The 26,476-nt window shown below is 39.9% G+C and overlaps 1 protein-coding gene across 1 annotated transcript in view; it reads right to left on the reverse strand.

The window, feature by feature from the left end:
- Window positions 1-4,729: 4,729 nt before the first annotated feature.
- Window positions 4,730-26,476, reverse strand: part of wwtr1 (WW domain containing transcription regulator 1) — a 100,478-nt gene continuing 78,731 nt past the window's right edge. Inside the window, exons 4-6 of the mRNA XM_062976670.1 lie at window positions 14,804-14,937; window positions 13,227-13,339; window positions 4,730-10,661 (exon numbers count right to left, since the gene is read on the reverse strand). Coding sequence (XP_062832740.1) covers window positions 10,474-10,661; window positions 13,227-13,339; window positions 14,804-14,937 — 435 coding nt within the window. The 3' untranslated portion in view covers window positions 4,730-10,473. The remainder of the gene's footprint in view (window positions 10,662-13,226; window positions 13,340-14,803; window positions 14,938-26,476) is intronic.

A 26,476-nucleotide genomic window follows, 5' to 3' on the forward strand; every position in this document is an offset into this window, starting at 1 on the left:
GGGCTAGACAAAACTACGGTTAGATGGATCTGTAATTGGCTAAGCGAACGAACCCAAAGGGTGCTCACCAATGCATCGTCTTCATCTTGGAAAGAAGTGACAAGTGGAGTGCCGCAGGGCTCCGTCCTGGGCCCGGTTCTGTTCAACATCTTTATTAACGACTTAGACGAAGGGTTAGAAGGCATGATCATCAAGTTTGCAGATGACACCAAACTGGGAGGGATAGCTAACACTCCAGAAGACAGGAGCAGAATTCAAAACGATCTTGACAGACTAGAGAGATGGGCCGAAAGTAACAAAATGAAGTTCAACAGGGATAAATGCAAGATACTTCACTTCGGCAGAAAAAATGGAATGCAAAGATACAGAATGGGGGACGACTGGCTTGACAGCAGTGTGTGAGAAAAAGACCTTGGAGTCCCCGTGGACAACAAGTTAAACATGAGCCAACAATGTGATGCGACAGCTAAAAAAGCCAATGGGATTCTGGCCTGCATCAATAGGGGAATAGCGTCTAGATCCAGGGAAGTCCTGCTCCCCCTCTATTCTGCCTTGGTCAGACCACACCTGGAATACTGCGTCCAATTCTGGGCACCACAGTTGAAGGGAGATGTTGACAAGCTGGAAAGCGTCCAGAGGAGGGCAACTAAAATGATCAAGGGTCTGGAGAACAAGCCTTATGAGGAGCGGCTTAAAGAGCTGGGCATGTTTAGCCTGCAAAAGAGAAGGCTGAGAGGAGACATGATAGCCATGTACAAATATGTGAGAGGAAGTCATAGGGAGGAGGGAGCAAGCTTGTTTTCTGCTGCCCTGCAGACTAGGACACGGAACAATGGCTTCAAACTACAGGAAAGGAGATTCCACCTGAACATCAGGAAGAACTTCCTCACTGTGAGAGCTGTTCGACAGTGGAACTCTCTCCCCCAGGCTGTGGTGGAGGCTCCTTCTTTGGAGGCTTTTAAGCAGAGGCTGGATGGCCATCTGTCGGGGGTGCTTTGAATGCGATTTCCTGCTTCTTAGCGGGGGGTTGGACTGGATGGCCCATGAGGTCTCTTCCAACTCCACTATTCTATGATTTTATGATTCTATGATTCTATGTGTCATGCATCTGGAATGAGGATGAATTTCTTTATTGGCAGATCCCTTTTTTGCAAGGATTTAAACCTCACTCCATGGTTAGCATTAATGCAGTTTGATACCATTTTAATTGCCATGGTTCTCCAGCTCTTATTAGAAGTAATTTCTTTAAGTCCTCAAAAGTAACTTGTTAATTGTTGTCAAGTCTACTTTGACTTATGGCAGACCTATGAAGGAGAGACTACAAAGCCAACATATCATCAACAGACCTGCTCAGATACTGAAGATTTATCATTAGATTTAGACTTATTGTAAATTGAAGGAAGTTATTGGCCAAAAACAGGTGGTGGACTACAGTTACCCATCCCTGGTCTAAAAACACGGATGGGTAATACAAAGGGGTATAAAAACTTAATAACCATGCTGAGAATTTTTTAGTGGAGAACACAATACAGGTAAGTGTCCAAATAGCTAAAAGAATTAAGGATGAAAGGATAAAAGGAAAAAAATTGCAAACATGTAATATTAAAAGAATCAAAGTCAATCTAAATGCATTTTAAAAGAGGAAATTTTGAATATCAAAGCATTTGCCGAGTACCTTGTAGAGAAGCAGGAGCCCTGGTGGTGCAGTGGGTTAAACTGCTGAGCTGCTGAACTTACTGACTGAAAGGTCAGTGGTTCGAATCCAGGGAGCAGGGTGAGCTCCTGCTATTAGCCACAGCTTCTGCCAATCTGGTAATTTGAAAATATGCAAATTTGAGTAGATCATAGGTACTGTTCCGGTAGGAAGGTAACGGCACTCAATGCAGTCATGCCAGTCACATTATCTTGGGGGTGTTTACGGACAACGCCAGCTCTTCGGCTTAGAAATGGAGATGAGCACCATACCCCAGAGTCAGGCATGACTAGACTTAACATCAGGGGAAACCTTTACCATTACTTGTAGAGAAGAGGCTTTTGGTCTCTGTAGGTCAGCAGTTCTATCCATGACTTTATTTTTACATAATAATGTCCTGCCACAGATCAGCAGTGATACAATTAAAATGTTATTTTGTGCTAAATCATTACGAATTACAACAGGTCTAGCATTATCCAGTGCCCTAGACCACACCTCTCATAATCTATTTGCATTAATCACATTACTTGGGTTAGTGGGGGGCTATTGTTCATCAGGGAATGGCTGGTCTGGATTAACTAGAGATATCTGACAAATCCCAACCCTCTTGGGCTTCAGAAGAGCCCTAAAAACATGGCTATGTGCCCAGACTTTCAAGGAATAAATGATAAAGATGACACAGATGGACCTATGGATACAGCATGAGGTTTTCTGGATGAACGATCTGATCAAATGTTTTAAATTTATATATTGTAATTTTATATTGTACTTAATAGTTTTAATGGATTTTATGTATTGTTTGATATTGTTTTTGTGTGGGCATCAAATTGCTGCCATTGTTGTAAGCCGCCCTAAGTCCCTTCGGGTGAGAAGGGCGGGATACAAATGTTGGAAATAAATAAATAAACTAAAATGATGTCTGGATTAACTAAAAAGAAACTCCCAGAAGCTACGTCAGTTGAGGGATTCTGGGAATTATTATCCACTTGTACAGAAGACTGAAGATTGGCTAGAAAATGATATTTCTTACAAAATAAGTCTTCTCAAAGAAAGGATGCAAATGATCTCTTACCCATTCCGGGATATTTACTTTTGGAACATCTATCCTGAGATTGCTGGCAAAGCATGCAATAAAAGATGTCTCTGTTTGTTTGTTGTTTAAAAGCCATTTTCTTGCAAGTTCAAATCTCAATTAATTTCTGGGAGGATGGTTACCCTTAGTCAGAGAGCACTATCATGTACTGAAATAAGGTATTTGCTAATAAATGTAACAATTGAGTCAATCTCATGATGCACTAGATTTCTATCAGAAATATAGCCCAAGGCAAAATAAGATGTCAGATATGATTGTACAGAACCTTTGGCAGAAAGCTGCAAAGAAAGGAACGTACTGCCCTCTTGTGACTTGGCTTCAAAAAGAAAATTACTTTCAGGTTGTGAACTTCTTTAGATGCTTCTTGGTTTTCTGAGATAATGGATCGTCAATGGAAACTCAAGTATTTCTTCAAGCAGACTCAAAGCAGGTCTTTTTACTCACCCAGCCTTAAACCAAATAAAAACACCCTGTTGCATTATTAGATTTTGACATAATCTGCTTGAAATACATGGATTGAACTTGCAAATCTACATTCAGAGTATGGGTATCCATTGGTCGTCCTCGGGGTTATAGTTCAAAAAATGAAGATCCTACAAGTGTGAGGCTTGTTCCCATTTGTCCTAGTCTGTTTCCTCAATTGAAACCACTTTATGAGGTACGTCAATCCGTATATTTGAATTCAATCTCTCATTTCAGAAAAGGGTGTATTAGGAAAAACATACAGTGCATTTTAGTCTGTGGCCAAATAGAGCACAAGATACAGACAATGGGTTGGACTCAGACTAAGGGGACACTCCAGTTCAGAATGAATGCAATTTGATACCACTTGAACTATTGCAGCTCAATGCTATGGAATCATAGGAGCTGTGGTGGCGCAATAAATTAAACCCTTGTGCCAGCTGAACTGCTGACCTGAAGGTTGCCAGCTCGAATCTGCGAGATAGGGTGAGCTCCCATCGGTCAGCTCTAGCTTGTGGGGACATGAGAGAAGCCTCCCAGCAACACATCCGGGCGTCCCCTAGGCAACATCTCTGTAGACAGCCAATACATGTAGCTGAATTTATTGATGTTAGGTTTAATTTGCTGATGTTAGGCTTTAATTTGATGTTAGGTTTTAATGTTATTTTTATATGTGGGGTTTCTCTGAAATTTTATGTGAGTATTTGTTTGTTTACAGAGGCACTGAATGTTTGCCATTGTATGTTGGAATCTGCCCTGAGTCCCCTTGGGAAGATAGGGTGGAATACAAATATAGTTGTTTATTATTATTAGTATTATTATTATTAGTGGAGCCCCCATGGCATAGTGGATTAAAGCCTTGTGACTTGAAGGTTGGGTTGCTGACCTGAAGGCTGCCAGGTTCGAATCCCACCCGGGGAGAGCACGGATGAGCTCCCTCTATCAGCTCCAGCTCCATGCGGGGACATGAGAGAAGCCTCCCACAAAGATGGTAAAACATCAAAACATCCAGGTATACCCTGGGCAACGTCCTTGCAGATGGCCAATTCTCTCACACCAGAAACAACTTGCAGTATGTTCTCAAGTCGCTTCTGACATGATTAAAAATATGGGAGTTGTAGTTTTACAAGGTTTTTAGCCTTCTCTGCTATAGAGTGCTGGTGCCTCATCAAATCACAAATCCCATGACTCCATAGCCATGAGCCATGGCAGCTCAAGTGGTGTCAAAACTGCATCTATTCCACTGGGTAGATGCATCCAAAGATAGCAATGATGTCGGGGGGGGGGGGGGGGGGGGGGCGGGGGTCAAAGTAACAGAATGTATATAATCATCGGCGATTTGGTAGGTATGATAATTAATTTCCATCTTTAAATACATGTACCTTGGGGCAGAAACAGAAAATTATTTGCATTTTAAACAATCCCTCCTCCCCACCTCCAATCTTGAATGAACAACATAAACAACAAAATAAACCAGAGGCTTAAATTCATTTCGATTTATTTTTTTTCTCCTTGTACAATATTAAAGAAGTATTTTTTAACAAAGAAAACCAGAACCAAACTCTGGATACAACTGTTTGATCTGATTAAGTTTGAAGCATACACTATGTATGCAAATAATTCTACATTGAAAACAAATGCTCACACAAGATGGCATATAGCATAACAAACTGATGTAAATAAAAAAGTATTAAAATATTAGCACATAACATGGATGTAGTGTATTAGGAAAAACCGAAACATTTGTTTCATCACCTATTTCCCGAACTGAAAACAGAGACTGAATCCCTCCAGTTCTTAAAAAGCACAGAATTTGTTTATACACAACCCATCTTTTCTTATTGTTACGTTCTAATACAGTGGTTTTCAGACTTCAACCCTCTGGGAACCAGTTTGTCATTGTCTTGTTGAGCTGGAATTTACCTGCAAGACTCTCATGGAACTCAAGTGTTGCAGAAAATCTGGACAATTATACCACTCATGCGTTGTCAAAGGCTTTCATGGCCGAAATCACTGGGTTTCTGTGAGTTTTCCAGGCTGTATGGCTATGTTCCAGAAGCATTATCTCCTGCTGTTTTGGCCACATCTATGGCAAGCATCCTCAGAGATTGCAAGGTCTGTTGGAAACTAAGCAAGTGAGATTTAGATATATCTGTGGAATGTCCAGGATGGAATCCCCCAAGCAGGAAGCAGCTTTAAAGCTGCAAGGCCATTCAATGCTAATCAAGGTGGCGCCTCAAACAGACAAGAGTTCTTTCTCCCACTCTGGACCTTCCACAGATATATAAACCTCACTTGCCTAGTTTCCAACAGACCTCGCAACCTCTGATGATGTCTGCTATAGATGTGAGCAAAACGTCAGGAGAAAATGCTTCTGGAACATGGCCATATAGCCTGGAAAACTCACAGCAACCCAGTACTGCCTTATCTTTTACTCTTTGAGCAACCCAGGGAGTTTGTTAGGCTTGGAGGAAAGCAACAAGTCTAAGGTCAGTCAAGGAGCTTCACAGCTGAGCAGAAATTTGAACCTGGGCCTTTCCTATCCTCATAAATATCTTGGTCTGAATTTAATTATTGAGATCAATTGCATACCTTCCAACTGTCCTGATCTGGGAGGGACATCTCCAGTTCTGTCATCCTGCTTTCAAAATGTCCCAGAATCTTTCTTATCATCCTCCTTTTCCCCTTTGTTCCAAGTTTGCTTTGAATGTTGCAAAACTAGTTTGCACTCAGTTGACTCAACAATGGCGAGAGAAGATGAAGGATGAAATGATTTTGCCCTTCTCAGTAGCTTAGGCAAAAGTAAACAGTTACAACCTAGTTTCTGTGCTCTTCCTCGTGAATAATTTTTGCCATTTTACTATGCTTTGACATACTAGAGGGTATGCAACTGAAACTAATGGAAAACTAAGTCAATATATAGGTGAGTTCTATTGCTTTGGTGGATCTGTTAATTGATATTCGTTATTGGATTGAGGCCAATGGTATATGCCATGCTGGCTTTGACTGACTAGTGGCTAGCAGGCTCTCTTTCAGGAAAACCTAGCTGCTTATTGCTTATATTCCCAATGACGGAGTTTCAGTTTTCTTCCACCTTATCACAGGATTCCCCAGAACTCAGACTGAAAACCACTGCTCTAGCAGCACTCTTGGATCACTAGTGGCAAACAACAACCCACAACTTTAATATAACCTTCCATGTTGCCACTCTGCATCCCTGTCCACAATACCTCTCTCCCACTAGCATATTTTTCATTGTCAGTATAAGTAGTTTAGTGTAAAAAAAATCAGTTTTACAAGCCAAGGTTTTAACGAGAGAAAAAATAGCATTAGATTCAATAAGGAAATAGTGTCTTGTTCGTTGCATTGCAAGTCCATTAAAAAAAACTAAGTACTTGAAAAGAGGAGTTCATCAGTTATCACAGCCTCCTTTCTGTCTCCACTATTTCTCTGAACATTACAATAAAAAGCCCTCATCTTCCCAATCATTTGACTCATTATGTTTTGGAGAAAGAGAGAAAGACACCAGACATTTTGGCAGGATAATGGCACTGAAGCTTTGTTGGAAACTTTTTGCCCTAACATTTGACATGCTAACTTTTCAATCACAGTCTTCTAGAAGTCTAGAAGATAAAGTCTTATAGACTTTATCATCGTATAGAGGCTATAATGCACTATTGTATCATTTCATTCCCCTTTGACAGCTGTGATTCCCCTCTATGGAATCCTGGGATTTGCAATTTAGTGGGGACTATTTACAATTCTCAGCCAGAAAATTATGCCTAGATGAACTACAAACCTCAGGTTTCCATAGGATGTTGCTATGGCTATTAAAGTAGAGTCATGGCATTATAACTGTGTAATGCAAAAGGGCCCTAACACCAAATTCTTCAGCGGAAATTCTCCTTATTTATACTGCATATCTATTCCAACAGAAGCCTGACAAAGATTAACAGGACTTATTTCCAGATAAATGTACTTAGGTTTGCAGAATCAGATGAAAAATGCCTTTTGAATCAAAATGTAGCAGTGTTAGTTTAGGACGATTTGAACATTGTTCTTTTTAGAAGTTTCCTTCTCTCCATCATGGTGAGAAATAGGGGGAGGAGAAAGAGCAGCACTGAGAGCAAAGTGTGCTATCAGTGCTTGAGCTCATGTTTTCTGTGTTTGCTCCAAGTCTCGGCCTCCTTTCTTAAAAGCACTTCTGATGCCTGGTAGGACCACTTCCTGGAGAAGAATGAAAGCAAGTTGCTTCCATAATTTACATCACTTGATCATAATTACAGGATATTTAAGTGTTCATGAAGAATCCCGTTCCCTCCTCCTATAGCCATTAAAATTAGGAACAGAGCATAGGAAAGGTACGTTCAAATCTCCAGCTCCCAGAATCCACAATTAACATTGCCAGGAGATGCTAGGAGATACAAATAGAAAGATAATTTTTACAAGCTATAATTCAAATGTTAACATATCTAAGTCAGCTCCTTCTAAGAAATCTATATCAGCCATCTTTCATTCACCCTTTTTGATGGTTTAATTCAGTTATAAGGCCAACTTACTCTTTAGTAACTGCAAACATCACTGTTGTTGTTAACTGGTGTAAAGTCAAATTTGAATTGTGGTGACTGTATATATGAGAGATGGCTAGGTCACAATAGCTAAGGTATTGCAAGCTCAGGGCTGTGACTTCCTTGATGAAGTCTGTCCATTTTCTACCTCTTTCTACCTCACTAAGCATCATTTCAAATGAATCACATCTTCTCATGACATGTTCAATAATTTCAGCTTGGCTTCTAGGATTTCCCTTGACTCAATTTGCTATTGGACCCATTAACTTGTCTTTTGGCAGTCCATAGTATCTGTAAATCTCTCCTCCAGCACCACACCAATAACTGGCTCACAAATTCTTAAATCAAAAAGGCTGTGCAAAACCAAACAGTCTTAGGAAGCAGAGAACCATAGCCTTGTTTCTGCACCTTCTAAGTGAACACCAAACCGCTGGACCTAGTGTGAAACAATGCTTATCACTGCCGTTTTTCATGATGTATCCAATATCCAGAAATAATGGAAATTGCAATGACTTTTTTCAAAAACACTTTTCCCCTGATAATTAAAGTATATGTTAAGTGAATGGAAGGGGGGGAAGACTCCTAAAGCAAAAGGGAGAGAAAAATGCCCCTGGACTGAAAATATTTTGTGCAGGTGTAATGATCTGCTAAAATATCTAAACTACAAGTACCTACTTCTCCACAGACACCCCCCCACGCTAATAATATATGAAAAACAACAGACTTTTCTGAGTCAAATATTGAACTTCATTGCTTTTGATCTTTCACTGCTCATGTTTAAAAAAATAAAAATAGAAAATAAAAATAAGCACGGTGCTGTCAGAACAGCTACCTTCAAGCAACAATTTCCGCAAAATGGTAGTTAGTATTCACAGGTACTTCATTGATCTGTGGTTGTTCTCTGCATAAGCAATTCTTTCTGACACTTAAAGCTTGGAAAAGTCATTGTATGGCCTACAGCTCCAAGAACATGGCATCGTGGGAGTTGTAGTCCAAAAAGCAACTTTTCAGAGCTTTATTAAAACTCCAGCCTCACTAATCCTAATCCCCCTAAAGCCATTCTCTTTCTAAGATCCCTTTCTTGCCACTTCAAACGTTCATATCATTTCACCTGCATTTTTCAACTAGTCAGAAAACAAGGGGGAGAATTGCCCGTCCCTCCCACTGTTCATTATTCCAGAAAATAAATCATTGTTTACTATTAAGCCCAAAGCACAGGAATGTGCTAGGCTTCTTGCTTGCCCTGCATCGCATGTACTACGAGGCTTGTATTAATTATAATGCCTTCCATAAAAAGCTGGTTTTCTTTAAATATAAAAAAGCTTAAAAATCATAGATTATAAATAATAATAATAACAACAACAATAATATCAATTAAAAATACTAAAAAAGATCTCAGGACGTCATTTGCATTTCAGGGGAAGTGGGGATTTGAAGTCCTTGATGCATTCTCAGTCCCAAATATCAGCTATTTTAAAACCCTTCATATGTATATGATAGGTATTGATAGGCGCACAACAAATATAAATCCTTGGTTCCCAGTGAAGAAACACCCAATTGGTTAAGAATCTCAGCATCTTTCCCATTCTGACAAAAAGAAGTTGGATTATGACTTCTCTGATAAGGCGACGCTTCTATTTCTAGATTGTAAAGTTTCATCAACAAAATACATAATTACTTTTTAAAAAACAAGATCGCAAGAATGTACACAAAATTTGTTGCATTCAGTAATATCAAACTGTGACATAGTTTTGTCCTGAATCTTGAAACTGTGTGTCAGTTTCTATTTGACACAAACTAAAATTATATTGTTTCCATGTGCCAATATAAAACTGTAGTGTATTTGTTCATATAAATGTATACTTCAGTGTCAACAAAATAACCATGATGTGTTTGTACTCATAGCTGTGTATGTGTTTATCTGCCAACAATGTGCACCAACTTAGTTTCTTTTATAATATTGTAGTGTAAAAACAGTTAAGGCAAACATTTCACTTTCAGTTTGAAAGTGTTACATAGAAACAACTACTCAGTAACTGGTAGGAAAAATGGAAATAGCAGTGCATCTGCAAGTTTTTTAAAAAAGGATCTTAAGGCACTTGGCCCATTTGTATTTTTTTAAAAGTGCTGCAAAATCCATACAGCATTAATTAATGCAAAAAAGAAAGAAAAAAAAACAATGTTTTTAAAGCTCAGATTATATAGATAACAAACATTTGGTACAATAGTTATTAGTTTGACTGTAAAATTGCAGTCAACCTTTTTGGAACCAAAGAGCCTTCTGCATTATAAAGCTTTTCGCAGTTGGCTCTATTTTGGTTAATGAAAATTGTTGTAACCAGCGAGGGCTAAGTTCAGACATGGTGCAAAAAATATAGAAGCTCTCATGTCCTCAAAACATTGCTATGTAAGTAAAGTGGAACAGTTATAAATGAATACAAGTAATCCTACCTCTTAAAAATAGATATCTATATATATTTATATTTGTATATTTGAATATATTTCATACTTAAGTTCTTGCCGGTGAAATCTAGACCAAGATTCACAGACGTAAAAATGGTTGTGATAAAAGTCAGTAAGGCACAGGCTGCCTAGCTGAGGAACTTGAGGATGCTTTGCCTTCACTTCTAGAGGTCAAGGAAATGCTACATCATCAGTTACAGCCAGGTGAGAAAGGGCTCGTTCTTGTTGAGGACCGATTCCACATCGGTGAGGATGGGGATCAGGTCTTCTGACTCCAAAGTCCCAAGGTCAACGTTTGTTCCTGGAAGACAATCAAGGAAGTCAGGAAAACGGGACTGCTGTGGGTTGTTGATGTTCATGGGAGTTTGTGCTACATTATCTCCTGCAAAAGAAGAGAGAGGATTAAAAATAACTAATGAGGCCCTGGATTCACAGCCATATGAATGCCATAATGAAACATCTCCATTACCTACAGGCAGACCACAGCATTTCCCAGCCCTATTTCCCTATATTGCATGGTGCTGGATGAACATATTCATACACAAGCAGCTGCAAAAAAGAGAATGTGTGTCCCATGTGCAAACTGGATGTGGATATAGAAACCATCTGGAAGAGTCAATTTTCTGGGTCTTTTCAATGTCAAGCAGTGTTGATCAAATGACAAAGGTTTACACTGACTGGTTCTGCCTAAGTGTTTGCGGGTATCCTTTTACTGTACGTGTATGTTATTTGTGCATGTATATATGTTTGTATGTGAAAGAGGGAGGGAAAGAGACAGAAATTCAGAGTGGAGAAGGAACCTCAGTTTCTTAAAGAAATAATAGATTCTGAGTGTAATAAATAAAGAAATAAATGGACACAAAACTAAAATCTCAACATGGAAGATTCTATTAGGACACTTCCACTGTTTGGAGGTTCATATTGAACATGTGTAGGGTAGGGATGGCACTGTGCTTTGAGGATTTTCTCTCCACCCCCTCCCAAATCTATAAAGAGCTGCTAAAAATAGTTAAACAGGTATGAAAGAAATGCAATCCTCAAACACTCTAGAAAGGGGACTATCGTATATAAATGGCCATGGAATGCACATCAGTGCAAATCTAAGGCATGGGCTGAGGTGTAAGCTAAAAGGTGGCATATACTTGAATCAATTCAGTCTGCTGGTGGAAGTTCATGTAATAATGTTTCTTGATACAAAAATGCTTATCTTTACATAGAAAACTAGATGTCAAGTAGGGGTGTTTTTTTTACCAAAGACTTCCCCCTGACATTTGCAGAGTTAATGAATTTTATATATTTGTTTAGAAGAACCTTCAGACTCATGGGACAGCTATCCATAGAAACCTACAGCCAAATTTACCCACTGAGAGCAAAGTTTTACTATTACAAATCAACAAATTGACCATGATTTCAGGTAGGAGTTGGTATGTTCTTGTGGCTTGGAGTCCAATGTTTTGCCTTCATGATCTACCAGTTTAAATTAATGAACTATTTTGAAATATATCTAGAACATGTAAAAAGGCCACCCTGTGTGTCAATTTGTTGATGCACATGTATTTTGTCTTTGGCAATCTTCAATGATCAGCTTTGCATATGCCCATGTAGAACTACTTTTTAAATTAAATTAAAGGTGGGAGCCTTCTGGTTGGGTGAGTGCTTCATCGCTGAATAGAACTCAAGTTCTTATAATCCAGTGGTTCTCAACCTGTGGTTCCCCAGGTGTTTTGGTCTATAACTCCCAGAAGTCTCAGCCAATTTACCAACTATTGGGATTTCTGAGAGTTGTTTTTTCATGTCAGGAGCAACCTGAGTTGCTTCTGGTGTGAGAGAATTGGCCGTCTGCAAGGACGTTGCCCAGGGGACGCCCGGATGTTTTGATGTTTTTACCATCCTTGTGGGAGGCTTCTCTCATGTCCCCGAATGGAGCTGGAACTGATAGAGGGAGCTCATCCACGCTCTCCCCGGGTGGGATTTGAATCTGGCAGCCTTCAGGTCAGCAACCCAACCTTCAAGTCACAAAGCTTTAATCCACTAGGCCACGGGGGCTTCTGAGAGTTAAAGGCCAAAACATCTGGGGACCCACAGGTTGAGAACCACTGTATAAGCAACCATTGTTTAAAGGTACCTTTGGTCCATTACAAAGAAAAATAATAGAAACCTGTGGTGGCGATCAGATTCATAGTCCAGCCAAATGACTCTCCTTATCCTTGAAACAAAATTAAGTGCCAGAAATAGGCAAGGAGCATAGATGAAAACCAATTCCCCCTACCAAAAAAACCAACCCAATTCCAACCATGTTCTCAATGAAGAAGGGCATTCAAAAATTACATCTGGATGACTACATTTTTTAAAAATCCATCACACAGTTGATTTCTAGAGGAATGTATCCAGAAAGGAAACCCTGAGCAGTGCGAATGGGCACCTTCAGTGAAGGATATGTTCCAATGGTAGATTCTCAAATCTGTTTCAGAAGTTCATATTGAGCATGGAATCTGGTTCTCCTACATACTGACCAACTGGAGAAGAGACTGGAGAAGAATCATCTATTTGTCACTAAATGGTTGCCAATGCCAGGCCTGGTCTAACAAGAGATTTAATGGAAGGACACAAAGCAACACTAAAAGTACAAGGGAGAGAGTAGAGGTACCATATCCCCTTTATCTTTTATAATGTACCCTTTGTGAAAATATACAGGCGGGCACAAAAGGCAATAGGCTGACTAAAATGGAAGGAAGATGGCAACTGCTGGGTTCATCAAACTCCCTGCTCCTCCAATAACTTGAGCACTGTCTTATAGAAATGTTTGGATCTCATGTTCATGGTCTCCGATATTTAACACAGAAGCATTGGCAACAGGATATGTGTTTTAGGCAAGCATAAAAATAACATTAGTTTTCAAGCAGATAACTTACAGTTTTGTACATAAAAATGTGCTTCTCATTCATACCTGTATCCATCTCATCTACATTGCTGAGGAGGTCTTCAGGTGTAGTTGGTATGCTGTAACATCCTAAGCCTAGGCCACTGTCTGTGCTCTGCTCCCTGGAATGGTATGGCCCACTATGAATTGAGACACGAAGAATCCTCAGTCATGGTTGTACTCATCAAACATAGGACCCCAGAATGGTTTTTAGGAGAACGATAGGAGACCAAGCTGCCAGGTCTTGCCCTAAATAGCCTACATGTACTCTGCCTCTTTGGGCCTCCCTGTGCCAGGACTTACTTCACAACCCATGTAATCTTTCTCCTGATTGTACAGTACCACTTATCAGTGATATTCTTGCTCACCCCCATCTGCCACCCTCACTTTCTGCCAAGAATTCCAAATTCACCAGTAGCAGGCTACTGATAAATTTGAAACTCTTAGGGCGAAAAGGTTTAAATGGACCTGACAAAAACAGGCTCCTAGGAACATGTGCATTTGGATATTTTAGCAAAATCTGTTCCCTCTCAGCATTAGATAAGGGGTTTTGTTTTGATTTTGATGGAGACATACTGACAATGACATCCATGCTGTTGCAGCACACTTCCACTGTTGCCATTTGCTCCCAAAGAAGTATTGTGACAGTTCAACAGGGGCGGTAAAGTGGCACTTGTATTAGGACAACCCAAAATGCATAATGTGAGTGCGTGCTTTTCTAATTATGCCAAAATCTTCCTTAGCTTGATTGCCAGCGCGGTGACCTACACTCACACCAGTCTGAGCCCAAATTACAAAAGCCCTCAGGCCAATTCTCCATACTCATCTAAAATGCAAATAAAGAAGAATATGATAAGAACTGGTTGGGCAGTGATCATATGTCTGTCTCTTAAATCTTTCAGGCAAAGTTACTACAGCAAGACTCAATCGTTTCTGGGAATTAGGGGTGCAGGATCCCTGTAAAAGTGCCAAACTCACAAACATAAATAAAAATTATGGATGCTATTTTTTTAATCTGAGGGAATACTTTTCTAGGCCTTTCTAGATACTCCAGTGCAATTATATGACTAACCAGAGGACCTAGAAATACCTAGAGATGACATATTTCATAGTGGGTAGAAGCAGAGGCTGAGGCAAATACAGTAATTTGCTAGTAAAACAAAGCTGCATATGTTTAACCCACAAATATGAAAGGACAACTGTATTCTTGTCTGCCTGGCACAGTCTAAAAGCTAAACACCTTCAATTAGAAATCACATAAAGAATGGGGCTTAGGGGGTTCTCTAGATGTTAGAAGACTGCAACACCCAGGACCTCTAGCAAATACCAGCAATAGTGAGGAATGCCAGGAACTGAAGTTAAACAACATCTGGAGGACTATATAATCCCCACCTCTTCTCTAAACACAGGGCAAGCAACCTGGTGCCTTCTAGATTGTCTAGGCTGCAGTACTAATAAGAACCAGCAGTATTACTGGAAGGAATTACAGAATTTGTATTCCAAAGACACATGATTGCCTACCCCTGTTCTAACAACTTATGAGAATTTCAAAAGTGACCTATACTACAGAATATAAAATTGCTGTTCAGCAATGGTGTACTTGCCTGTTCAGGAAAGGATCCAACCCGTTATTTGTAACAGATCTCATGTCTTGTGTCATGTTAGGTGTGCTTACAGCTGTCTGAACTGGGGCCAGGTTCTCAGACTCCATGGGAAGTTGTCTGTATAAATCAGCTTCCTAAAGTAAAAAGATGAACACAAACTGTCAGAGCTGGGCCAGGGGCAGCCATGAGATGTCTACAAGAATGAGTCTCCCCTAAGCCCTGGTTCTTACTCCTGTTTTCAGGAGAAAGAAGAAGACTGCCCTGTTTGTCTTTTGCAGGGAAAGGAACCTTTCTGTGTATACTTTTAGATCAGTGGTTCACAACATGTGGGTCTCCAGATGTTTTGGCCTTCAACTCCCAGAAATCCTAACAACTGGTAAACTGGTTGGATTTCTGGGAATTGTGGGCCAAAACACCTGGGACTCACAGGTTGAGAACCACTACTTTAGATCTATGGTGAGCATTTTCTGGCTCTCCGGATGTTATTGGGCTGCAATTCCTAACATCACCATTGGATACAGCTGATAGGAACTGCAGTCCAATGAAACTTTGAGGGCCACATTGGCCACCTGTGAGACAGGGAGATAGACAGACAGACAATAGACAGCTAGACAGATATGCTGTTTAGACATATGCAGTAGAATTCAGGTTTCAGCTTCCTAACTAGGTCCATCTTCTCCAATCTGCCATGCTCTATATGTATTTGACTACAATTTCCACTGGCTGTATGAATGAGAAATGTAGCTGTGGATGATGAGAGTTCTGGTCCACTCCATTTGTAGAGTAGGGCAGAAGGCTCTGGCAGTTAACCACTTGAGTGGGAGAGTTATCTGGTGTCAAATGTGCAAGCATGTTAATGCATGCAGATGCGCAGAGACAAAACACCAGCAATGCCTTGCTTCCCATCCAAAACATCTTGCTGAAACATGTTTTCACTGCAACTGTTCCACAGTGAATACAATCAGATTCTTTGGAAAATTAAAGTTTTTATAGCTTGACATCTTTTTTTAAGGAAAGTAAAACATTTCAGCACACAACATAGCACTATTTTGGAAACTAGTGTGAGACAGACAATGAACTCAATATGTTAAATGCATAATAAGAAAAGCTTGATGGACAAACAATGAGAGCACACATTGTGTATGTGTATGATGGTCAAGGATCAGAATGCACTGCAAATACAAGTGTTCTTGTTTTAGACAATGAAATCTTGGAGGGGTAATGCTTCCACTGGAACATGACTGAAATCTGCAAATAACTATTGGCTATATCTAACAAGAAGTCTCTTTCAGATACAGATCAGAAGGGCCGAGATCCAGGTTGCTCCTCACACAATATCACACACAAGGATCCTTTGGAGGCTGTTTAATGACAGACAAGGTGCCTTCATGCTTCAAGAGTAGCATATTTTCGAACTGTTGCAATTTGGCAGGGACAGTCCCAATTAATGCTCTGTTTTTCAGCTTTTGAAATGTCCCAGTTTTTTTCTCCTTCTCCCACTTTTCTCCTTTAACCTCAGCTTATTTCTATTGCTACAAACTGAGTTCAAACGGCAAAAGTAATCTGCATTCAATTAACTTAGCACAGGGGAGAAGAAATGAGCAAAATCCTTCTCTTCCCAGTACACTCTCACAAAAACAACGAGATGCAGCCTCTCCTGGTTTGCGTGTTCTACCTCTAAGACATTTTCTATTTTGTCACACTTAGATGTTGTCTGCCAACATGCCCCAGTTTTTATCTATGAATTGTTGGAGGCATGTCGTGGGGGCTACAAAGAATATTCAGCATTATTCATGTCCCAACCCAAAAGTGTGTTTTCCAATACTCAAGAAACTAAGTCAGGAAGAATAACACTGTAGTGACAGTTTTGTAGCTTTCATACATCCTGAGTGTTTGGGGGAAATATTACCACACAGGAACACATATGGATTTTCATGTCAAAAACACTTTATTCAGGTATCTACATGGGTTTATATCCAAAGTTAACGCTTTCCATTTGAACACTGGAGAGGAGAGGGTCCTCATGTGAAATCACATAAAGTTATGGGGTTTTGTAGAAAACAGTTTCGACATATTCACATTTGTGTGTGAGTAAGATTGTAGGCTTTGGACAAGAAACCAGAAATCTTTCCTTTCTCCCCTACAAAATGTATGAATATATGGAAACAGTGTTTTTATGCAAAATAACTAACTAAATATTAATTCAAGAAAGCAGGAAAACAAAAACTCTTTAACAAGCCAAGTGCAGAGAATGACAGGAATGTCTAGCTTTTTGGAAGCTTCATAGTGACACCTAGTGGAGCAAAAGAATGGTGCTAGTTTCCAACAGACCTCACAATCTCTGAGGATGCCTGCCATAGATGTGGGTGAAACGTCAGGAGAGAATGCTTCTGGAATCTGGCCATACAACCCAGAAAACTCACAGCAACCCAATGGTGCTAATCGGCATAATCTCCAGGGAAAGCTCAAAAGGCATTTCTACTCATAAAAAATGCAGGATATTATGGTCAGCATTTACATAGCTGATGATATCTTTCTTGTTGATTCTTTTGTTTTATGTTCACATTGCTGATCGTCCCATTTTGAAATCTCAAACAAATGTTTACAGTGATCCCCATATTGTAAGTTCTTGGACCTTGATAACAAGACTTGTTATTTTCAAAGGGCTGAAGACAAAATACTGAAAAAAGGGTGTAGCTTGTAGCCCTACATGAATGAATGAATGAGTGCGTGAGCGAGTGAATGAATGAGTGAAACAGTGGACAAGTGAAACTGCATTTATCAGTTCCATGGATTCATGGGTTTTATGTATTTCCAAAAAGCAAATGTTTGCATAATCTGTGTGATGTTGTGTGCATATTACAAACAGCAAAGCAGTTCTTAGCCGATATGCAGTAAGGAACCAAGTTTCCATAATTGTTTTAATGCAGTGTCTAACACCATTTTATAAAAGTGATTGAAAACCCAGGCTGATGAAGACAAAAGGTCCTATATAGTTTTTGTGCCTATATCAGTCGTGTCATGTGTTGACCCACAGTTGTGCAATCAAGTGAACAACAGGCTCCACGGCCTTGTATTCGCCTGTTATACAACAGCTGGTTTCTCTTCCTCCCACCCGGTTAAAATGAGGGACAGAAATGTGTATGTGCCTGTGGAACAACTTGCCATACTGGTCCCACAGTTACACAACTGCTGAGAAAACGCCACCACGTGTGCAATGATTTTTATGGTAGACTAGTGTCTTGGTGGCATCCTAGTCTTTAGGTATATACTAAAAAAAAAAATAACAAGTCACTAAAGTTGTACAAATCTTTTGGAACACATATTTGTCAACTGAAATGGAAGCTTGTATAAAGATAGAGGAACCCCGGTGGCGAAGTGTGTTAAAGCACTGAGCTGGAGACCGAAAAGTCCCAGGTTCAAACCCCGGGAGCGGCATGAGTGGCCGCTGTTAGCTCCAGCTCCTGCCAACCTAGCAGTTCGAAAACATGCCAACGTGAGTAGATCAATAGGTACCGCTCCGGCGGGAAGGTAACGGTGCTCCATGCAGTCATGCTGGCCACATGACCTTGGAGGTGTCTACAGACAACGCCAGCTCTTTGGCTTAGAAATGGAGATGAGCACCAACCCCCAGAGTCAGACATGACTGGACTTAACATCAGGGGAAACCTTTACCTTTTTATAAAGATAGATGATGTTACTAGGACAGCTCAAAAGGTGCAAGACACAGAAAATTCAAGGCTCCCATTCTATCACCCTTCACCACACTGAGAATGGTGTTACTCTCACCATTGAATCTATGCTGCCCATCTATGGTGAAACATAACAATCACGGATGTCATATAGAACAACCATGTCCCATTCAATGCTAAGGCATATCAGTATTTCATATTCAGCAGGCACGCTATAAATTTAAATTGATTTATGTTTTATTTTCAAGTACTTTTTACCTAATGCAAAGGTAAATCAAGTCACTTTTATTTTGGACTGTGGCATTTGGCCCACTTACTGAAGTTTTGAGTAATTCTGATATGTATTTGTAATTCAATGCCATGGGCTTATTTCCTCTTGCTCAGCTGAGCTAATCCAATCACTTGTCACCCTGGCAATCGAATGATACTGCTTCTGGAAGTGAAATGGGAATCAAGCCCAGTTTAGGATGCTAACAGGGTTCAATTGGCACCTTCAGAACTGTAAAATTCACTCCTTCTGTCATTCAGTCTTTGGGGATATCCATTCATTTTTTCAGTTTTATCAAGATAACATGTGTACATACAATATAGGTAGCTATGAAAGTGCTTAAAACCAGTCTTACTAGCTACAAATGAGACATCAAAACAAATTAGAAGGCAAAGCTTCATGTACTAATACTTGCTTTTTAAAAAAAGCCCAGTGTGTTTCAGCCATTGATGGATGGATGGATGGATCTGATAGGAGTTTGAAAAAAATATCTGAAGAGCCATGTTTAAAACATAGTAAAGCCGGCCTTCCTAAGATTGTGACAAGAAAAATTTCACAATGATAAATTAGCTGTTGATAAAAATATATATACAATCATATTTTGAGGCCCCTTCTACACTACCATATAAAATCCAGATTATCTGCTTTGAACTGGAAAATAAAGCAGATTAGACTCATATAATCCAGTACAAAAATGATAATGTGAATTATCTTCTTTGATACTGTGGATTGTATGACAGTGTAGAAGGGGCCTGAGTCCATGTAAACAGAATTTTAAAAGTGAGGCCTAAACCCAATGGCTAGTGGCAAGAGTAAACTCCCTGAATCAACGGCTAAATGGCAAATTAACACTTCTGTTAATGGCATTAATTTTTAGCTGAGACAAGTGACAATTTGTGTGGGCTCTTGTTTATCTTTTGTATTTTTTTGCTTCTTTAGATTTTCAAATGCCCAATTGCTACCTCAATTGGGCTTCTTAGTGCAATGCCAAGGACATGCCAAACCAGTACAAATCCTGTCACTTCAGAGAGTGAAACCAGTTGTCTAACAAAGGGAGTGGTTCCCACAAGACAATTGTGACATGTTCATTGTCATTTACTTAAAAATCCTATAAAATTAAAACATGCCATCTCCACTGGTGGTGATGTGAGCATAAAAGATATCATAAAAAAGCAAAGGGAAAAAGGAACTGGTGGAAACAAAATGGAAGATCAAGGCAGCTGAGTGGCATTGCAACAGCATTAAAATGCCTACCATTTCAGTGGCACCAAAGGCCTTCTTCTGCAGTCATTTTTATGAAAGATGCCAAAATGTGTAAAGGCTTCAAAGGGCTGAAGCATGCTGAATTATTCCCTGCCACGGTGTCTGCAATGGACACACAGGCTCTTGACGTAACCTTCTTTTTAACTGCATGCCAAATGATTTTAGAAATCTCCCTTGCATTTCCTGGAAGCCTTCCTGGCAGAAATAGCTTGATACATCTGCACAGCTGCTCGGTTGCGCCTTTGGAATGTGGGAAGGCTCTCGTTTCAGGCTGCCCCTCATTGCAACTTCCGTCGTCGTATGTTTTCCTGCTCTGATGCCGGACAACAACTGAGCATTCACTCTCCTCTGGCCTTCGCATTCCTTAAATTGCTGTATTCCATACAAAACAGCACAAAGCTCTGGCTTGATGTTTCCTCACGGAGTCAAGAGTTCAGTGCCTTTTATTTAAGCAACAATAAGAACAAATGTTTCTAGTCATAGAAGCAGAGAATCTTCAACTGGGAAGTGACCGCAAGGGCCATCCACTCCAAATCCTGCCGTACAGGAATATGCTAAAGTACTCCTGAAAGGCACCCATCCAATTTCATGGTTCTAAGGGTGACTCACTGGTAGCCAAAGGAGAAAGGAAAAATGAGCCAGAATCCATTCCAATGTTCATTTCTTATGAGTTAAAATACTACCAAGGGTGTACATAAATTACCTAAACTTCTTTAAGGTTTAAAATAAGTGCAGCAGAAATATAGTAATGTTATTGCTTAAGAGCAAAAAGTGTATTTGCATGTATGTACCAGAATGAAAGCTTTATAAGCAAAATGTTCCAGAGTTCATCTATAGCAGTTCTGTGCCTGAAACTCTCAACAGCACCTACTAGTCCTTGTAGAAAAGATTGAATCAGGTGGTTCAACAGGCTCACTCAGTTCAAGGCAGCTGCCTATGTTTCAAAATAATCCATCTAATCTAAAGGGCTTTTGTTGTCCACTGAGGTTTGGTTCCAGGTCCCCCTTATGGATAGGATACTATAATTGGTGCACACTCAAGTCCTGTTGTATACATTGGCATATAAAATGGTGTCCCTTAGATAAAAGGGTGAATAACTCAAAACAATTTTTTAATCTGCTACAAATTAATCTGGTAATGATGGACAAATGGGAGAACTGTCATTAACTGTGAATTCCCTTAAATGGTTCCATCCCATCGAATTCTGAGATTTGGAGTTTAGGGGAGGGTCCTTAGAATTCCAAGCCATATGTCAAAACTCAAGACTTGAAGGTCAAATCCAGACCGCCATGTCATTTTATGTCGCCCCACAAGGTGCTGGTGCCACTTCCTCTGCCAAGTGCTGGCCCTGAACTATCCAAGAACAGACTGAGACAACTCTTGAGCAGCATCTGCTCTTGAGCTCATCAGCACTGAGCATGAGAGTGAGAAGAGTGGAAAGACAGGGAGAGGTTGTCTTCACTTGAGGGGCACACTGATCTAGTGTAATCTGAGTGTTGAACTACAATACTGGGGACCAGGCTTCAAATCCCTCTCAGGCATATTACCCACTGGGGTTACCCTGGACAAGTCTGCTTTAGGGAAAGGTCAAGAGAACCCAATGATAGGTTCACCTTAAGCAGTGACATAAGTCAGAAATGACTTGGAGGCACACAACATAACTGTATTGGCTGTATGGTGTCTCAGGTTATTTAGCAATATGTAAAGGAGTAGTTATGTTTATAAAGTCTTACATTTATAAACGGCCCTTAGAAGGCAACTATAAAATTGATGTGACCCTCAGTGACAATGAGTTTGACACCTCGGCTCTAATTCATCATCAGTCCACAAAGCCCAGGATTCCACAGGAGGTAGCCATAGAATTGAAACATGATAATTCTATGGTGGGAAGGAGCTCCTGATTCTTTAGTATCTCTACTGTTCACATAGCTTGAAATAACAATCTTGCAATCAGAAAAATATCCACAATGTGCTCATTCACCAGAGCAAGACATACCCTGCATGTTATGGTTCTGCTATCTCATGAGCTGAGAAACAAATGTTTTAGAGTTCAGGTGTTTATATCTCACCTTGTCCAACCTTCTAAAAATGAAGGGTGGTGGCAACAAGAAAGGAGAAATCACACTAGTTAACCAGACAGCATCAAGGCACTGAGTATTTCTTTGCTGCCTAGACTGGGAAGCTGTAGAGCCAGAAATTTCTGCTCAGAAAGCCAGATATCAGTGGCTGTCAGACTAAAACCCAATTCTAGACAAGAGGGATCTGGTGAAAACATTCCACTTTCTTTCACCCAAACCATCTTCACTTCCTTTCAGTTGTCTAACAGCCAGAGCACACATTTGCTCAGCATTCTCCTCCCTTTAATAAGTTGTATTAAATAGGAAGTGGTGAGATAGAGGAAGAAGCAAAGTGTTTTTAAGCTAGTAAAGAAAGGGTTTCATCAGAGATATCCATGAGGGATTTGATGCTGTCTCTCTACCACTCTGCTCAAGCTTTGGTGCCACTCAAATTGCTGAGAGGAAGTTCATAAAAGTTCTTGCTGATGAAAGGCTGGCATGCCAAAGATCACAGCATAATTTCTTTTTAAAACTCCTTGAGGGGGTGATGGCAAAAGCTCTGCTCTTGGCTAAAATTAGCAGGCACAACTGCAGTGCAAGAAAAATCAAGAGGTACAAACAGCACCATCTTTCCAAACCAAGTTCCTTTTTTCTTGCCACTGTAGAGCTTTAGAAGTCTCCACCATAGATGGAGGGAGCTGGGTAGACCAGAATGATCTGACACAGAATTTCTGGAAGTGGGCTTGTACAGGCAATAATTTGATCCTTTGCCTAATGATACCAAAGTGTAGGTCACTGCTAAATTACTCTTCATTAAATATAACAAGAAAAAAAATTCCCCACCTAACCGCAATGTAGTTAGATTTTGGTTCTATGTGAACATCTGCACTGGACTCCAAAAGTAAAATATAGAAGACTCCATTAGATTATATTCATCTAATAGATTGTATTTTTTCTGTGTTAGGTGATGCGTCATGACAAACCATTGTCAGTGTCTTGATATTTAATACTTTAAGGGTATACTAAATGCTTACAGTTGTGTTTCAAAAAGACTACTGTTGTGACACTCTATGTTAAAGCACTGAGCTGCTGACCGAAAGGTGGCAGGTTCAAATCCCGGGAGCGGAATGAGTGCCCGCTGTTAGCCCCAGCTCCTGCCAACCTAGCAGTTCGAAAACATGCAAATGTGAGTAGAGCAATAGGTACCGCTCCGGCGGGAAGGTAATGGTGCTCCATGCAGTCATGCTGGCCACATGACCTGGAGATGTCTATGGATAACGCCGGCTCTTTGGCTTAGAAATGGAGATGAGCACCAACCCCCAGAGTCGATCACGACTGGACTTAACGTCAGGGGAAAACCTTACCTTTACCTAAATACATTTGATCTGAACACAAGTGTATTGAAAAGCATTGAAAATAAATGTATAATATCAAGTGATTTAATTGAATTATCTTCATCATGAGTAGGCAATGAGAAGGCATCTGGGGGCCATATGTGACCCATAGGCCACACTTTCCCCATCCTGCCTTAAATTAGCATGCAGTCAGTTATACCCAAGGTTGGCCCTGCTATTAGGCACAGCAAGATGTCTTATTTTAGGCAGCAGATCTGGGATGGCTTGAAAGGACAACAATTAGTTTCTTCATTTGCTTTTACTTAATTTGCAATTTGTTCTCCCTAATCATGGCTTAACAAACTGCAGTACAGCTGCGCCCGTACCTTGAGACACCTGACTTGTCCATGGAAGTCCACGCCTTAGTCACATCCCATTTGGACTACTGCAATGCTCTCTACATGGGGCTGCTTTTGAAGAAGCTTCAGAAGCTTCAGCTAGTTCAGTGATTGGCAGCCAGGTTATTAACTGGGGCTCCATACAGGAAGAGAAGGACTCCCATGCTGAGGCAGCTCCACTGGATGCCGGTCTGCTTCCGAGCTAAATACAAAGTGTTGCTCTCAGTCCCACCCCCATCTCAAGCACGGTTGGTGGGAATGAGAGGGGGCCTTCTCTGTGTTCGCTCCCTGCCTCTGGAACTCCCTTCACAAAGAAATATAAATGGCCTCCACCCTCCTCTCCTTTAAAAAAACTTTTGAAAACAGCTTAAGTAAGCATATGGAGGAGCACGAGTACATCTTATGCCAATCTTATTGGAACACTGGAAAATTTACTCACATCTTATGGGCTGCTACAGTATATTTCATATTTTTATTGATATGCTATGTCCTTTTATTGAATTTTGGCTGTTTAACTTTTTGAGACACATATGTTTTTGTGTAATTAAGTTTTATTTAAATATTAGTATTGTTATTATATTTTCTTATTTCTATTTTCTCTTGTCGATATAAGTTTATTGATGTTAATGTTTTGATTTGTGTGCTTTTGTTTTCTATGGCACTGAATGTTTGCCTTTTTGTATGTAAACCACTCTTAGGAGACAGGGAGCTCTATAAATAAAGTTATTATAATATTTATTATAATAATAATTATTATTCCTTAGATATGGGCATAACAGATATCTAGAGTTTTAAAAGTAGACACAAAAGCTTCAAGTTGCCTTCTTGCAAAGGAGGAATGTGAGCACGTGGAGTCATTGTGCCTCATTTAACATACAGAATTAAGTTTGGACAATAGCTTGACTTTTGTGTGTGTGTGTGTCAGGAGCAACTTGAGAAACTGCAAGTTGCTTCTGGTGTGAGAGAATTGGCCGTCTGCAAAGACGTTGACTAGGGGACGCCCGGATGTTTTGATGTTTTTATCATCCTTGTGGGAGGCTTGACATGATGTTAAAATGTAGATAGATCTGGAGAACAGGCAAACAATATCAAAGGAGGAGTAGTTCTGATTACTATTAGCCTCTATTTTTTTGGGGGGGGGGGGAATAAAATCAGATAAAGATGACATTTGCTTAGATCAGAACAGGATAAAAACACTGAAACTGAAAATAACAATGAAATGTTGCTAGAAATTATTATTCTCCCCCAGTGCTTTTTGCTATTATCCCCATTTATATCACACACATTTTGAGTACATGTACAGCAGAGTGAGGGGACAAGAGACACAATCCTATTTTACAGAATATTACAGCCAAATAATGGCAGCTTGAAGAATCTAACAATGTCAATTTAAAATGATGTCAAACATTATAATACATAATCACTTTCACCACTGGCCTTAAAATGAATTTGTCATGTAACCTCCTTCTATATCTTCAACTAGTTATTAAAAAAATAGATGGGGGGATTTCAAAGCACCAGTTATTTTATACTCTGCCAAGTCCAGCCAAATCCTGGCGTATTTGAGTAGGCATTAATAGACCTCCAGAAACGATATGCCAACTGGTGTCATTGCACAAATAGAAAACATACTTCAGTCTGCTGCCAAGAAATGTGAGACACGATTGCTAAATACAGTATAAACAAATGTTACCCTGGAATAGCAAGAAGGGTTAGGCACAAGTCTCAAAGGAAAAAGGATGCTGTAAGCATGAGTTTCCAGCCTCCTTCCCCATGTTAGATTTCTTGCACCCTGATCTAAAATACATCCTGTTGAGTTCAGTAAGACTTATTCCCAAGGAAATGAATGTAGAATAATAGACTAATGCTACAATCTTATTTGCAATTGAGCTGCAGTGAACTGAATGGAATTTCTAAATATGAGATTTGTGTAGAATGGCATTGTAAGACTTCTTTATTTATGATGGAAAGGAAAAAGCATGATAAGGAAGTGGCGTGGGAGCGTGGGAGCGTGTATGCATAAGTCACTCAGTTTATAGTGCAACTCAGGCATATCTATTCAGAAGTGGGGCGCAATGAAACAACTCCTAGCTAGTTTGTAAATAAATGATAGAGGTTACTGTGTTAAGAATACCTCCCAAAAAGGAGGATATAGTTCCCACACTATTTTGCAATGTTACCAGTTAATTGTGTTTTCTGAGGAAGCTGAGTAATATATTGTACAAAACACAATGTCATCAATATGGTATACTCCCTAGTACATGAAAAACATCCATTGCAAATTGTTTCAAGTGCATGTTTCCTTAAAGTCACGTAAAGGAAGCACCAAATCTTATTCGAACAATGTCAGTCTTAAAAGAAATTCTCAAAAATACTAGTTCATAAATAAAAGTCCAAAACTATGCATCACAATTGTACAATGAAAAAAAAGATAGATTTGAAAGACCAAGGTCTAAGACATTTGAAACTACAAAATCACAAACGGGAATACTATTATTTTGAGAGTAACCAAACTGGCATAGTTAGTGTCCACACTGGCTACAGGTTTTGGGACTTGTAGTCTATAAAATACTTTTTCCAAATACAGCTTTTTCAAACTCAGTGGAAAATGGTCCAAACTGCTGAAACAGACTCAAGAACAAGCCCTTGGGAATATTTCCA

The sequence above is a fragment of the Anolis carolinensis genome, chromosome 3 (genome assembly GCF_035594765.1).
Source record: "Anolis carolinensis isolate JA03-04 chromosome 3, rAnoCar3.1.pri, whole genome shotgun sequence".
NCBI lineage: Eukaryota > Metazoa > Chordata > Lepidosauria > Squamata > Dactyloidae > Anolis > Anolis carolinensis.